The sequence below is a fragment of the Lipomyces japonicus genome (assembly GCF_038497905.1).
Source record: "Lipomyces japonicus strain CBS 7319 unplaced genomic scaffold V1514scaffold_98, whole genome shotgun sequence".
Lineage (NCBI taxonomy): Eukaryota > Fungi > Ascomycota > Lipomycetes > Lipomycetales > Lipomycetaceae > Lipomyces > Lipomyces japonicus.
The window spans coordinates 1-15,746 of record NW_027117910.1 but is presented as its reverse complement, the minus strand read 5'-3'; the positions used below and the strand labels follow the sequence as shown (position 1 = coordinate 15,746).

Genomic DNA, 15,746 nt, shown 5'->3' with positions numbered 1-15,746 from the left:
CAGAGATTTTTATAAAGATGAAATATCAGCACCTGTTGCGAGAATTGAAACAGTCAGGACAATATTAGCCATTGCAAATTTCTTCAAATGGGAAGTGAAGCAACTTGATGTGAAGACTGCATTCCTGAATGGGGAACTCAGAGAAGAAATCTACATGGAGCAACCAAAAGAATACGGTATTGGTGACAAGGTGTGCAAACTGAATAAAGCTGTATATGGTCTGAAACAAGCTGCTAGAGCCTGGTTTGATACTCTTGAAGAAAAAAAATTACAAGTTTTGGTTTCAAAAAGTGTATAAAGGAAACTTGTACTTATGTCAAAGATACACCAAATGGAGATAAAACTATTGTCCTTGTATATGTTGATGATATGATTGTTACCGGGACTAGTCCAGAAGTTATTGAAGAATTTATCAGTTACCTCGAAAAAGAGTTCAAAATCAAAAGACTTGGAGATGTTGATAAGTTTCTGGTGGTGCGAATCAAGAGAAACACTAATGATCGTATCATGAAACTTAATCAGGAACAAGCGTCGACTGAGCTTCTAGAAAGAATGAGCCTGACAGAATCAAAGGCTACCAAAACTCCTATGAAATCTACATGGATATCTGGAGTACCTGGAAATTACTTTTTCTACGCCAGTCGTATACGAAGATAATCAGAGTGCTATTGCAATCAGTCAATCAGATCAATTTCTCAACAGGTCGAAACATTTTGAATCAGAGTCGCTTATGTTAGACAACAGATCAAAAATGGAGAAATGGGCGTCAAATGGGTACCGACATCAGATATGGTTTGCCGATGTTTTCACCAAACCACTTGATAGTGTTAAGTTTCAGAAGTTCAGGAATTGTTTGCAAGTCGAAGCTTAGCACCGGTACACGCTTCTGGGGGTGTGTTGGAATTTTGTCCCTGACCCTACAGTTATCAAGGGATAGGTCCCTTACCCAGATTTAAGAATCTTCAAAAAGACATGAATCGGACTCTCGCCTCTTCTAGAGGTACGCATACAACTCTCATAGTTCATTCAGATCAAATTGGTTATCACTAGGTTCTATTATATTGATATTGATAAGTTGTGTGTATTTATTATTGTATAAGAACTATTTTTGATTGTTAAAGTATAACGTATTGCTTAACACTGTGCAACACTATATCATCTATGGAACCCTATTATTTTCTATAGAAACCGCAGGATTGTTGTACACTTGAAATGAATAGAAATGAGCCGGCAGTTGCCACCGGAGCGCGGGCGCCATATGTTTTGTACGCGTATGCACTTGATTAATCTCCGTTACAATTGTGCCAATTTTAGTAACCAATTATACATCCAGGGGTTAAGCACCGTTAATTAGAGCAGTGTCAATTCAAGGGGTTCGGAATATCCGAACAATATCTCATCTCCAAGTGGTGATTGAATTTTATCTCCGGCTTTAACCTGGTCGTGCAGCTTTGCTCTAAGCCCATAATCACTTACTAACGAAAAGAGACAAAAAAAATTGCATACAAACGTAACAATGATATGAATATACGCAATTAAAAACATGCAAAACATCTTTATCGTTCAAAATTGCACAAAGGTGATTGTCAAAAAAAAAAAAAAAAAGTATGAAACTATATTAGTACGTACAGTACAGCAAGTAGTTGATGCTAGTGCTCATCGGGGGTAACTTCAAGCAGCGTTTTTTCTTTCTTTCTTTTTTGTTTTAGCTTTTCTGATTTTTACATATTCCTGTCTTTCGGCTTTTCTTTAGCGCTACAGTCTTAAAATGTTCATCATATTTTAGATAGAAAATATAGTTCGGGATCTGTAAGCCCTTTTTTAAGATAAAAAAAAAAAGTTTGATGGCCTGATGGTACAACCTTACCTTATTTCCGTTTAAGCTTTTCAACACTGTTTATATTGATTTAACTAAACACCTTTATATATATATTTAATTGAGGTTATCAAAACTGTCCAAAGACAGAGATATAGTGATCATGACTTCTTCTACTACGACGCATGAAGTTAGCAGTCATGACGATAATGAAGACCTCGACAAGCAACTCGACGTGAAGACCATGTCTACCCAATCGGCCGAATCAGCTTCTGGGCCGTTAAAGTCGGCAAGCAAGTTGTCGACTGTCCTGCGATGGCTGAATCTGGTTGCAAGACAAAATCCGCCATCGGTTCCTGAAGTGGCTCCGATTACAAACGAAATCAAGGCAAATTTTGTTTCCAAGTTGTACTTTAACTGGATGACTCCACTCATGGTTGTAAGTATGATTGTGTGGTTTTTTTAGGCCAGATTCCTGTCACAATTCACAGACTGGCTATGCGAGACCGTTGGAAATTAATGATATTCCGATTATCGACGATAACCGGACGGCCAAGATCATGACTGACAAGTTTCTTGCAAACTTAAAAGCCCGACAGGAGCCTGGCAAGCATTCTCATAATCTTGTTTTGCGTGCCATGAACGACACTTTTTTTTCGATATTTGGTATTTGTTTGCTTGCCGGGTCATTGTCGACGTGCTGCAAATGAGGACGCCGCAAGTTAGTCGGAAAGTGATTTATTTTGTGGCCGACTGGTATGCTGGCCAGGAATCCGGTGTCGGCAAGGGCGTCGGCTTGGTCATTGGTCTAGTAGTCATGCTGTTTGTGTCTGGCATTACGCAGCAGCAATATTTTTATTACAGTAACAAGGCTGGCTCGCATACGTGCACGGTGCTGATCAATGCCCTGTATCGTAAGTCACTGGTGTTGTCAAACAAGTCGCGGTTGGAATTTTCAAACGGCAAAATCACGAACTTGATGTCAACCGATACGTTCCGGATCGAGTTTGCTTCCAATTTTTTCCATCATTTAACTGATGCGCCTGTGCCGCTTATTTTGTGCATCGTGCTGTTGCTAGTCAACATTGGTGTGTCGGCCCTGTGCGGCATTACCATCCTGTTTCTTGTCAGGCCGGCCATTGCCGTGATTACAAAGACGATCGGCAAGCGTAGGTTCAAGTCTGTCGTGTTTACGGATGCTCGAATCAGACTCATGCAAGAGCTGTTGTCGACCATGCGCGTGATTAAGTTTTTTGCTTGGGAATTGTCATATTTCTCTCGCCTGAAGGAAATCAGGTACAAGGAGATCAGGCTCGTGCGCGTCTTACTCGTGCTGCAGTCCGCCATCTATGCTATTTCGCTTACCGTACCAATTTTTGCGTCCATGATTTCGTTTGTCGTGTTGTCACTTACCGGTGCCAAGCTTGAACCTGCCAAGGTTTTTGCGTCGTTGGCATTGTTTAACATGCTTCGCGTGCCGCTCATGTTGCTGCCGCAGGCTTTTTGGGTTCAGCAACGGATGCATACGTGACTCTGCAGCGAATAGAAAAAATGTTGTTTGCCGAAGAACTTGCGGGCGTGACTGAGCCTGATTTATTGTTGCATGACGCCATCGAAGTGGTTAACGCGTCGTTTGAATGGGAGCAAGACGAGCCAGATGATGATGATGATGATGATGATAGTCACATACGTGGTGAGAAGGATACCAAAGCGACATCCAAGAGAAAATTGCGATGGCTAAACAAAAAGGTCAAAGAAGAAAAAGAAAATGCATTGTCAAGAGCGATTTCAATCGAGTCGGCAAACGTGACCAGCAGTGTTATTAATGAGATTGAACTTGATACCGTGATTGAGAAGCTTGAAGAAGGAGTTACAGGGTCGAACGCGGACGAACCGCATGCAACAGAAGTTTCCGGATTGCGTAATATTAATTTGACAATCAAGCGGGGTGAATTAGTTGTCGTGACTGGGTTCATTGGGTCGGACAAGACTTCATTATTGGCGTCCTTGGTAGGCGAGATGCGACAGACTGCTGGCCAGGTCAAGATTGGCGGCAAGGTAGCGTACTGCCCTACGCCGTGGATCCAGAATGCCACGTTGCGGGATAACATTTTGTTTGGCCGCGAGTTTGATGCCGACCGGTACGATGCGGTCGTGGAAGCATGCGCGCTTGAACATGACATCAAGGTCCTTACCGGCGGTGATTCGACCGAGATTGGCGAGCGCGGCATCAACATTTCTGGTGGCCAGAAATCTCGCATTTCGTTGGCCCACGCGTCGTATTATGACTCAGACATTGTCATTCTTGATGACGTCTTGTCCGCCGTGGATTTGCATGTGGGCAAGTTGTTGGTCGACAACTGCATCTGCGGCTTACTGTCGGATTGGACCCGGTTACTGGCCACGCATCAGTTGCATGTGCTGCCTCGTGCGGACTGGATCATTTTCATGGACGGCCACGGTGGCTTGACCATCGGCACATACGATGAGTTGCTGATTTCGTGTCCAAAGTTTGCCGAATTGACCACGCACAGTTTAGCTGCGAGCAATGACGACAAAAACGACAACGACAATGATGATGACAACGGCGATGATGGAAACCAAAAGGGAGGTAGCGACAAGATTTCTGTAGTTCCTGCAGGAGGCAAGACTGGCGAAAAACCCGGCAACGGTGGCGGCAAGTTGATAAAGGCGGAGGAACGTAATCGTGATGGCGTGGCGTTGGACGTGTACATGACATACTTTCGCGCTGCTGGAGGTAAGTACCTGTCATGGACGATTCCGCCGTTGATTTTGTTGTTTACAATCGTGGCCAGCGGATGTCAGATCTTGACCAATCTTTGGTTGTCATATTGGACGCAGGACAAGTTTCATGAGACCAAGGGATTTTACGTGAGTTTTTTTTTTTTTTTTTTTTTAATATTGGCTCTAATAGTTTTAGATTGGCTTGTTTGTTGGACTTGGAATTATTACTGCGATTTTAATGTTTGTTTTTGGGTGGATAACAACCTATGGTATGTGATATTAATTAAGTGTAGCTGATTGTTTTCACTAATAATTTTTTTTTAGCTGGTTCGAATGCGTCAGTCAAGATGAACATGCAAGGCGGTCGACAAGGTATTGCGGGCACCGATGGCATTTTTTGACACGAACCCGATCGGAAGAATCATTAACCGATTTTCAAACGACGTGGAAGTCATGGACACGACGTTGACGGACTCGATCCGCATGTTTTTGCTTACCGCGACAGGCGTGAATGGGATTTTTATGCTTATTGTTGCTTATTTTTATTGGTTTGCGATCGCGCTGGTGGTGTTGCTTGTTTTTTACGTGCTCGTGATTGCATATTATCGTGCTTCCGCGGTCGAGCTTAAACGCATGGATTCGATCGCAAGGTCGAACGTTTTTTCCCATTTTTCAGAGAGCTTGACCGGATTAACATCGATTCGGGCTTACAATGAGCAATCACGGTTTGTGAATCACATGGAGCGGTCATTGGATTACATGAACCGGTTTTCGTATGTGATCTTGGCCAACCAGCGGTGGCTGTCATGCCGGTTGGAGACGGTGGCGATATTGATGACGACCGTGGCAGGCTTGGTGGCCGTGTGTGGAGTTTTTTCGGTGTCGCCGTCGCCGATTGGGTTGGTGCTGAGTTATTGTATGGCACTGAGCATGCAGATGGCCATGGTGATCAAGCAGCTGGCGGAGATGGAAAACAACATGAACGCGGTCGAGCGCGTGCAGTACTATATTGACCAGGTGCCGAGCGAGGCCGCGTTCAGGGCCGACAGCTCTGTTGCGCCGGCACCGGAGTGGCCGACCGCGGGCAGTGTCAAGCTGGACAATGTTTTTCTGAAATACTGGCCAGAACTGCCGTACGTGCTTAACGGGATTAGCCTGGACATTAAAGGTGGAGAGAAAATCGGCATTTGCGGCCGCACAGGTGCGGGCAAGAGTTCGATCATGGTTGCTCTGTACCGGCTTGCGGAGCTGAGTACGGGCACGATCTCGATCGACGGCGTGGACATTCAACTATTGGCTTGCATGATTTGCGCACGAAGCTTGCCATTATTCACCAAGACCCGGTATTGTTTAACGGCACGATTCGGTCGAACCTGGATCCGTTTGGCACTTATGCGGATGCCGATCTTTGGGATGCGTTGCGGCGAGCCGGATTGAATGCGCCGGATGGCAAGGCCGAACTGCAGCAGCAGCAACAGTACAAGTTCCGGTTAGACCAGGAAGTTGAAGACGAGGGATTAAATTTCTCACTGGGCGAACGGCAACTGTTGTCGCGGGCGCGCGCGTTGATGCGGCAATTCCGGATCTTGGTGTTGGACGAGGCCACGTCTTCAGTTGATTACCAAACCGATGCGCGGGTGCAGGCCGTGATTGGTCACGAGTTTGGTCATTGCACGATCCTGTGCATCGCCCACAGGCTCAAGACGATTTCATTATGACAAGATCTTGGTGCTGGACCAGGTAACCGTGGCCGAGTTTGGCCCGCCAAAGCAATTGTATGATCAAGGTGGCATTTTCCATGGCTTGTGTGAAAAATCGAGCATTAGCGAGGATGATTTTTGACGGATCTATTTTTGCATTTATTTTGTAGTTGTATCTTTAATACTTTATCATCATTTTGAGTTTCAGGGGGGAACCCGAGCTGAGCGTTGGGTCAGGGCTCGGCAGCTTCCCTCCCCCGCGCACGGCAGCCGTGAATGCAGCAGCCCGTGACGGCATGGCGCCAGCTTCAAGCAGCACCAGGCTGGCGAGGCGTGCAGAGACGGAGGTTGGCAACAGAAACACGGGCCATGACAGCAGAGCCGTGATGCAGAGCCAGTGCAATAATGCGAAGCGGGTGCACACATAGGATAGATAAGCGCTGACTCAGCTGGGAGCGTACGCGGTTGCGCCGCTAAAGTGTCGGTTTTGGCTGTCAACGCCCGGACCGGCGAACGTACGCTCGTCGTCTTGCTGCCGCATTGGCGCTGCTGTTCGGCTGCTTATCAAAGCAAGCAGTGACCTCCGTCCTTGCCTAGGCATCTTTACTCTTTTTGCGGGTGGAGCGTTTCTTTTTTTTTTTTTTTTTCAGGACTCGCATTAGTTTGTTCTCTTTAGGATCATTTTGGCAAGCACCCTTTTTGGGAGGGGTTTTGGCTTTTGGTTTTACTTGGTCATGGAATTCCCTGTCGTGTTGGAATGCTCGGATCCACGTGGTCGTGAAGGCGACTTGTTCACCGTGCACGTCGCGTCGGGCCAAGATTTGTTGTCCAACCCGGCCGCGCCGGTCGTGCGTGTCGGGTTCGGCAACGTCAGGTGTGCGGTTGGTCTTTCCCGAACCCGGCCACCGCCAGAAACCGGACTTGGATCAATCGAATTTGACTCAGGACCGGCAGCAGCAGATCGTGGTGGCAGTGGTGGCAGGTTTTACTTTGCCGTGACCGCGACCGTGCCTGGCGCTCCTGGCGGCGGCGATGCAGCCTCGTCGTGGGTCCCGGTCACGTTGATTGTGCAAGACTCGGGTGGGCGCCAGGTTGGATCTGTGCCGGTAGCAGAATTCGTGTATGTTAGTAATGCCTTGATTGGCCGGCACGGCCATGGCCCACCTGCGGTGATTCAGCAGCAACAACAGCAACAGCAACAGCAACAGCTGCTGCCACCGTTTCAGTCATCGACATCTCCATTGTCACTCTCACAGGCATATTTGCCAAGGCCGTATTTGCAACCGCCATCATCTCAGCAAATGTTCTCACAACCAAAACTGCCGCTGCATAACATGCAACAACAAGGCCACCATCATCAGCAGCAGCACATGCCATTACATATGCCACAACACCGCCGGCCGTCATTTCTTCAACATCATCAACAACAACAGCAACAACAGCAACAACAGCAACAACAGCAAGAGTCCATGCGAATACAACCGCCAGCTGAAATTCAAGTACCCACGCTAGTGCGCACGTCCATCAAATCACCCACGTCTCCCACGTCTCCCACTTCACCCACGTTCTCATCCGCAAGCAGGGCTTCATTGCGCATCCAAACCGATCTGGATTCACTCACGACCGCATGGTCTTCCGACGAAATCAAATCATGCAGGCGGCTGGTCCGTTTTTTTTATTTGCAGGCTGGCGCGGCAGTGTCCATCACGGCGGAGGCCATTTCGCAGCAAGAATTTGATGTCATGAATCCGGTCACTACCACCACTGCAATGTCCTCAATCACCACCACGCCGTCGTCAACCACCACGGTTTCTTCTTCGATTAGCACTGCTGGTCCAGTCTCGAGTACGCGTGGCCGCGGCGACTGCATTATTTCTTGCATCCATTGGCCCGCGTTTAATGATTACTACGTGACATCGGTCGATTGCATTTACTTGCTCGAACAAATCGTGTCGTCCCGGTTCTCGGTCGAAGAGAAAAATCGCATCCGTCGTAACCTAGAAGGTTATCGGCCTCTCACAGTATCAAAGGGGAAACCCGAATCCGAACAATTTTTCAAGTTAATCATGAGATTCCCCATGCCGAGACCACGCAATATCGAAAAAGATGTCAAGGTTTTCTCATGGCGCGTCTTGCCCAACGCGCTGTGCAAAATCGTTGGCAAATATTCTGCTTCCTATGACCAGCCGGGCCAACCCTCCACCACCACTACCACATCTACTTCTCCTTCTTCTTCCCCAATCGCGGCCGCCAACACCATGATTATAAACAACGATTATAGCAACACAACAACTTCTGATAATAATAATAATAACAAGAATCCTTACTATGATAATAATCAACCGGCATATCTGTTGCAACAACCTAATTCTCAGCTCTACCACTCTTTACCGCAACCTCAACGATCAATTCCGCCCCCGCCTTTTGCCAGGTCAGATGTGCTTGTACCAAACCTGCCTCGCGGCGTATGGGAAGTCGGCGACTACAATCATTAAATATTTTTTTCTTTTATCTTATTTGTTTATGAGCCTACTGTTTATGATTTTTTTTAATGAATAATACGTCTATATATCTACAATCGAAACCTTGCACGTTTCTTCAACACGTTTCACCTCCCATGCAAAACCTTGCCCCGCCATGACTCTCGGTCCCGTTGCTCGTTGGATAACCGGTTCCGCCGCTTGCGTTCATAAATCAACCTCACGACGTGCCGGATGTCATCCTGGCCAGCGGCAAAATTTTCCTGCGCGAGCGCGACGACGTTGGCCACCTGGTCAGGTGAGTATATGAAGTTCCACGTGGACATGTACGGTGACGAGTCCGGGTCCACGCCGGGCACGGCAGCGTGGTTTGGAATCAGCGGGCAGTACGCCAGCGTCAGGCCGGCCGTGACAGACGACACGCGAGCGTCCAGTTCCTGCTGCGTGCTGATCCGGCCCGGCTCGACCACCACGTGGTTATCATCGGCGTCGTCCATCGTGCCGGACCAGATACTTACCGGGCCCAACGTTCTCGCCGCCTTCTCTGCCGGCCTGCGCTCGCTCTCTTTGTCGCCGTTGTCTTGCTCAGGCTCGTCAGCCTCCTTGGGCCATCGCGCGTCAGCAGGCCAGCCCCGGATGCCCTTCTTTTTGACGTAATCGGCAGTGACGTCGAGCCAGGGCACGGTCTGCACGTCGGCCGAGCAATCGAACGCCAAGATCATGTCCACGCCACGGTGCGGCCGCAATAACGGATAAAATGCCAGGTTGTTGTCCATGCCGGCGTCCATCAACTCGATCTGGTCACTGGTGTGCATGCTGGCCGGGCACGATGCCGGCAACAAATCTTCCAGCCCGGCCACGTGGTTAGGCAAGCCCGATGGCGAGATCGGGTGCACCTGCTTCAAGTCTTCCTCGTTTTCGCGCAGCATGTTGTCCAGCAAGTTGCGACCACTATCGCCACCAACAATAACGCTGCTACTAATCAGCGGCCGGATCTCACGGTAATAGTGCGACAACGTGGCGCAGAACGCGGACCCGAACGTGCCCAGTAGCAAGCTCATGTCGACCTCGGGCACAACATCGACCGACTTGCCGTTCTGAAACCGCCGGCCCAGGCTCCACGTTGGAATCCACGCGCCGGCTTCTTCGCTGCCAAACTCATACGGTGTAAATTCAAACCATTGAAACCAACTCGTGCGCTTGTGGGCCAGTTCGTACCCTGCTGCTGCCGCTGTGTCGGTGTTGCCATCAGCTTTTTCGTCTGCCTTGCGCTGTTCGGCCTCGGTCAAGCCGATTTCGTGCCGGACAGCCGTGTATATCGGCATGGGCACGGCACCCATGTCCACCAGTTCGCGCTGGTTCGAAATCTTAAGCCCGGCACGATCGATCGTCACTTCATCAGCAGGGACCATTAACCGGCTGGCTAGCAAAACGCCGTACACGTCCGGCAAGGCAATCGCGGCATGCCCGTACCGGTTCGCCTTCTCCACGACGCCGTGCAGCAAGTACTTGTCCGTCGGTGCCGTCATAAACAGGTTTATCACGGCGGGCAAGAATGCAATGTGCGTGCCAACCCTGGCCTTTACATGTTCCAGCACGTCCGCCACACCTGAACCTCGAGCCATGGCGTAGTACACGGCCAGCAACCAGCAACTACCGCTCACCCCGGCCAGATAGGTTACGCAGTCCAACAGGCCGGTCTGCTCGGCCGACAACACATAACCCGCCGTGGCAATCATGGCCCGGTATCCGCCACCGGAACCGGTGATGGCAATCACGGGCACGTCCCGCTCGTCTACAGACGACTCCGGCACGTTCAAGTACCTGGCCAATCCGGCCTTCGTAAACCTCGACCTGCAATCCCGAAACCGGGTTTCCTCGTCAGGCAGTTCCGTGCCGACCCTGACGTAAGCTGTAGTGATGGCAAGTTCAGGATTAACCGACTCATCGTGCGCGTCCCTGATGATTTCAAATCCGAGACCGGCAGGGTCGTCAATATCGATAATGGCTTGCAGTTTGCTCACCCATGATGGCCATGACGATGACCAATTTGTGATTGAGCTAATTACGGTATCCCACTCTGCCGCGTCGGCAAGCGATTGTTGCACTTTGGTGTGAAGTTGAAGGTAGTGCGTTCGCATGTTGTCCCATGTTGAATTCAATGAATCTTGTACTTGTTTAAACTTGTTATCATCGCTACCGTTAATTTTTTTTTTTTGGTTGTTGTTATTGTTACTGTAATGACCGTCATCGTAGTTGTCAGGTTTGAGGGATTTAGTCAATTTATTATCATCATTTCTGATTGCATGATCCGTCAAGCTGGCAGTCGCGATGCCGGCACCGGCCAGAATAATGTACCCTGCTTATCATATCCCGTGTTAAATCGTTTCTCGAGCGCAATTTTAATTTAATTTATTTGTATTTATTTTTCTTACTTCGACGTGTCTGTGTAGTTACAGGAATTAACGTCTTCCACAACCGACGCACATGCATCTTGTATCGTCCGGTGTGATTTACAAGATTCCAATTTTATCGACTGCTTCCCCATCACGATAACCCTTCGCCCGCACATCACATCGGCGCCGCACTTGACCATTAGAATAACTTTTTTTTTTTTTTTTTTTTTAGTTCCATATTGTAACTATATAAAATTCATGCTAACGAAGTCAACACTTGGTCCAACTGGGCTCTCGTGTATTTTATATACTTCTCCGTATGTTTGGAAAATTCACCAGCCTTGTGCTTTTCATAAAACCGATGATACAATGGCGAAATAAATGCCACTTCTTTGACCAAGAACGATCGCAATTCCGGGTCAGCAATCTTGTATTCTTTAAACTTGGCCACCAATTCATCAAGGTCAGTATTGAAATTGCGAAATTTTTCCTTAATCACTTCCCGATCCTTGGACGACATTAAACCTTTACTGTGGTTGTTGCTGCTATGACCCGAACTAACACTATTGGTCCGCACAACGGTCACGTCCATTAAGTACCCTGCCAAGTTTTTCCACCCATCCATAAACATATTTAGCGCCCTCTTTTTCAATTTCTCTAACCTGTCAAACCCTGATGATGTCATTAATATTGATGTAATCTCTCGTGACGATCGCAAGCCGCGTTCGACCCACAACAGGTTAGCCAAAACTTGTAATCCGACCCTAGTCACCTTGCGGTATTGCGTGCGGGCCTTAGCCTCAATATTAATCAACAGGTCATCAACCAATTCGGAAATGAAAAGTGATAGAAGTTCAGTGCCAGTGTAAGAATTCTTGCCCGACGTGCCTGGTGCCGTGTTAAACGTGGACCCGTAATTTAAACGCAGCGGCCATGAAGACGGATTTCCCAGCGACGTCAAGACCGAGGCTAAAATTGTGTCGTAATCTTCCAACCTCAGGATCCAATCTGTCGTGTCCTTTGTGATTTCCAAAATGGCAAAGTCTGTAGGCAGATTGGCCAGCGACGTCACGGAAGTCTCGACATGGCGCAGCATATCCGGCAATGCATCCTGTGCGGTCTTGCGCAATTCCTTAATGGCGGTTTCCAAATTAACCGAGTTCGAATCCGTCGATAAAAGTAATTCGCCGTTGGCAGCGTGGACTTGCTCCAACACGTCAAACCCGTATAAGCAATCCGCAATCACGTTCTTCTTGACGGCCACGTCAACTGTCAACATGGTGGCGTGGTATGATTTTTCCAACTCGCTCGTCGTGTCTTGCAATGCAACCTGAACGTCATTCTTGGTCTTGAATATCGCTTTCACGTTTTTGTCTTCCTCAATAATCACGCTCGTGATGGCTTGTAAATATGACGTGAACGCACTGTTGCTGCCTTTCACATAGTATCCACCTACCCGCTTCACGTCGTTCTTCACGACCGCCCCTGCCAGCACTGACAAGTTATGCGTGATATACTTTCCCCTAATATCTGCATATATTGGTACCGTAACTGACATGTCAGTGGTCATGAAGAAATCTACCATGACTGACAATGATTGCAACGTCGATCCCGGAATCGCTACCGTAAATTCTGTCGAGGTCGATGACTCCTTTTCCAGCAAAACTTGAGATACTGACAACAAGGTCTTGCGATATTTCTCTCGCACGTTAGAAACTGCAGCGTTGATCAGCTGCTTCATCTTTAACGTGACCTGTTGTGAGCTTTTCAAGTTTGAACTTTCCAAAGCCTTGATCGCATCGTTAATTCGCACGATGCTTTGATAATATTCGGTAACTTCTAAATTCCCTCTTTTAATTCTTGGTTCTTCCTCGTCATATACGCTTTGGCGTGACCTTAAAACTTCTAATTCACTCGCCGTTGCATCAAGATCTATTTTCAATCATCATTAACCTCCCTGCTTGTCTTCTCTTTCTCTCTTTCTTTTTTTCTTTAACTCACTCTTTTTAATATTTGAATATAATTGCGATGACCCAGATATTGGTTTGATTGCATTTTCAATCGCCACACTGGCACCACCAAGCCGATTTAAGCTCAGCGCGATCTTGTCCGTGATGTCGTTCGCCTTGCTCAGTGCTGCCTCTAACGTGGCAGTGGCTTGGAACGTGCTCAACGAGGATGCATTTGATTGTCCGTTTAAGCCACCAGTATTAGATCGAAGCAATCCTGGCCGAGACATTTAGAAGCCACCCATTAGCAGTTGATAATGAGCGTATGTAATGAAGACAGAAGACATTGGAATCATATTACACGTTCTTGAAGATACAATAAGTCTTGACACATATATTACGTAAGTGATGAGTAGCTCGTAGTTGACCAAACTAAATCGATATCAAGCGAAAATGTACATCGATAAAAAGTATTTTGACAATAAATAATACATCCAAAAAAGGATCAATTATTTAACCAGAATGGTCTCTAATTTTTTTACAATTCACTTTCCTTTTTTCGGCGTTATTGACCTTGCTACCGTAGCAATAATGGGAACTACTTCAGTCTAAAACAATGATTACAACAATATGCTACTTTTAAGTAGTTCTACTTTATCTTGGTTGCGATTATTACCGCCATCGTCTTGAATGATGTAGCAGTAGCGATCACATTGACAGACTTGTTTTTATCATTATCATCATAATCGCTATCGTTATTTTTCACGGCTTTCTTGTTCTCAAACGCCGCCGGAGGTTTGCCTTCACTCACACCGGCCTGTTGAATTTTATTTACATGTGAGTAATTGACTCTGGTAAACCCATTCTGGAAGATTTAAATGAAAAAAATATGACTAAATGTCTCTCAGTGCCGTTAGGTGGTCCAATCAACAAAGTCAGCAATGACGGTGCCAAGGAACTTGTAAACAATGACCCGAGCTGGCACGTGGCCGACCGAGTTCTGCTTGTAGTTTATAGATCTGCCTGAAAAAATCATGAGAACTTTGTAGGTAACGTATTCACGTAACCAGCACGCGTTGTTATGATGAACGAGTACCACGGCCGTAAATAAGAGAGTAGACAGCATACACAAGCAATGGCGGAGCTGCGGCAATGTATATATAATTATAACTGCATCATACTCTCAAGTCTTCTTATCCGCGTCGGAGGGTGCATGCTTGTCGTAGAAAATAACCTTGTACGGAAGAATGTAGCCGTTTGATGACTTGACCTTGACGTCGACTACTTTGGTGAGCTTCCACGCTTCAAGGAGTCCCTGCAGAGAACACCATGTGTCCTCATGTAAACCAGATCCCAGAAATTAAATGACTTTAAAGACCAAGTGTTGGCGATAATAGTCCTCATCGACAACAACGCTGTCTTGTTTTTCCACTAGGAAATGACATTCTTTATCGCCAATTACTCAAACAATATTTGCAAAATCAACAAGGCTTCAGCCACTATCAGTAAGTAGCTCTTAGTCATAGTGACAGCGTAAGATCGCCAAACCCCGGCTGCTTGAATACAGTGTCCAAGTTAGCATAAAATTATCAAGACTCCATATGCTTACGCCCGAGAACTCAAAATTGAGAAGCAACGAATCGACGGTAGAGTTAATTTTCATCAAATAGCTCTGCAACTGCCAAACCCCCGAATATGATGATACCATCCGATTGAATTGCGCCTGGCGGTCATTCCAATCTTGATTTTATTTTTGATTGCCCGATATAACAGATGATAATTCAGTTGTTGCGAGTTGACAATAAACAGGCTGATTAATGAGTGCAAATATGCAACAATGTCTCTTCACCTATTTCTTTTATCAAGACTGAATTTGTTAATTTGACCTCTTTCTTCTAAGGAAGGTAGTGCAAGACCGCTACAAATATTATCAAACCAATAACGAAAATAAAACTTCTATTGAGTTCACAACGGTGCATACGTTGTAAGCTAACCTTGAATCAAATCACGGCGAGTTGAGGAACAGTTCGCCAGTTTTGGCAGACATGATGCATAACCACTCTGTCAGGGGAATTTCAAGATAAAAATAAAATAAAAAGTTGAATTCATGTTCTGATTATGCTTCGCTACAATAGGTAATTAGTGATCAGTTAATGTGCAAGGCTTGTGCATACCCCTGCTCGTAACAATGTTTTTTAAAAAAACACTGAAGCAAGACATTAACAAGATCATGGTCTTCACAGTTTTTAAATCACCACCATATGTAATCCAATCAAGACTTTTTTTTTTGGCAGCGCTATTTTTTTTGATTCGTCAACGTGAAATGACGGATGTATCAATTTGGGGAATAACATATTGTAAAGCGTGTTCACTCAGTATAAGATTTAAATAGTCTTTAGTATCAACGGATCCTCGACCATTTAAAAAAGGGTTTTATAAAAAAAATGATTTGATAGAACGTAAATATTTTTTTAAATTAGGTATATTTTTAAAAGGACAAATTACTATTTGATTGATAACCATTGAAGCAATACGCGGGAAAGCTATGATATATATTTTTTCGTACAAAATATAAAAATGTTCAATAAAAAAATTGAATAATTCAGCTAATCAACACGGTAATGGGTAATATAAGGGGTATATGTATGTACGTGTTATTA

The 15,746-nt window shown here is 46.3% G+C and overlaps 4 protein-coding genes across 4 annotated transcripts; 2 read left to right on the top strand and 2 right to left on the bottom strand.

Moving 5' to 3' along the window:
• Positions 1 to 1,979: 1,979 nt before the first annotated feature.
• On the top strand, positions 1,980 to 6,279 carry V1514DRAFT_345398 (P-loop containing nucleoside triphosphate hydrolase protein; the record flags this gene model as incomplete). Its single annotated transcript, XM_066929231.1, has 8 exons — positions 1,980 to 2,255; positions 2,308 to 2,501; positions 2,543 to 3,323; positions 3,356 to 4,708; positions 4,758 to 4,830; positions 4,886 to 4,933; positions 5,067 to 5,762; positions 5,810 to 6,279. 8 exons carry the CDS (start codon positions 1,980 to 1,982, stop codon positions 6,277 to 6,279), a joined length of 3,891 nt encoding a protein of 1,296 aa, XP_066780607.1.
• Positions 6,280 to 6,995: 716 nt separating this feature from the next.
• Positions 6,996 to 8,756, top strand: V1514DRAFT_286955 (uncharacterized protein; the record flags this gene model as incomplete). Its single annotated transcript, XM_066925210.1, has 2 exons — positions 6,996 to 8,032; positions 8,108 to 8,756. The coding sequence occupies 2 exons, from the start codon at positions 6,996 to 6,998 to the stop codon at positions 8,754 to 8,756; spliced, it is 1,686 nt and encodes a 561-aa protein (XP_066780606.1).
• A 113-nt stretch (positions 8,757 to 8,869) lies between these two features.
• V1514DRAFT_345396 (acyl transferase/acyl hydrolase/lysophospholipase) lies at positions 8,870 to 11,234 on the bottom strand (the record flags this gene model as incomplete). Its single annotated transcript, XM_066929230.1, has 2 exons — positions 8,870 to 11,100; positions 11,177 to 11,234. 2 exons carry the CDS (start codon positions 11,232 to 11,234, stop codon positions 8,870 to 8,872), a joined length of 2,289 nt encoding a protein of 762 aa, XP_066780605.1.
• Positions 11,235 to 11,393: 159 nt separating this feature from the next.
• Positions 11,394 to 13,376, bottom strand: V1514DRAFT_322861 (Cullin repeat-like-containing domain protein; the record flags this gene model as incomplete). The annotated part of the gene is made up of 2 exons (XM_066926146.1): positions 11,394 to 13,069; positions 13,139 to 13,376. 2 exons carry the CDS (start codon positions 13,374 to 13,376, stop codon positions 11,394 to 11,396), a joined length of 1,914 nt encoding a protein of 637 aa, XP_066780604.1.
• Positions 13,377 to 15,746: the final 2,370 nt, after the last annotated feature.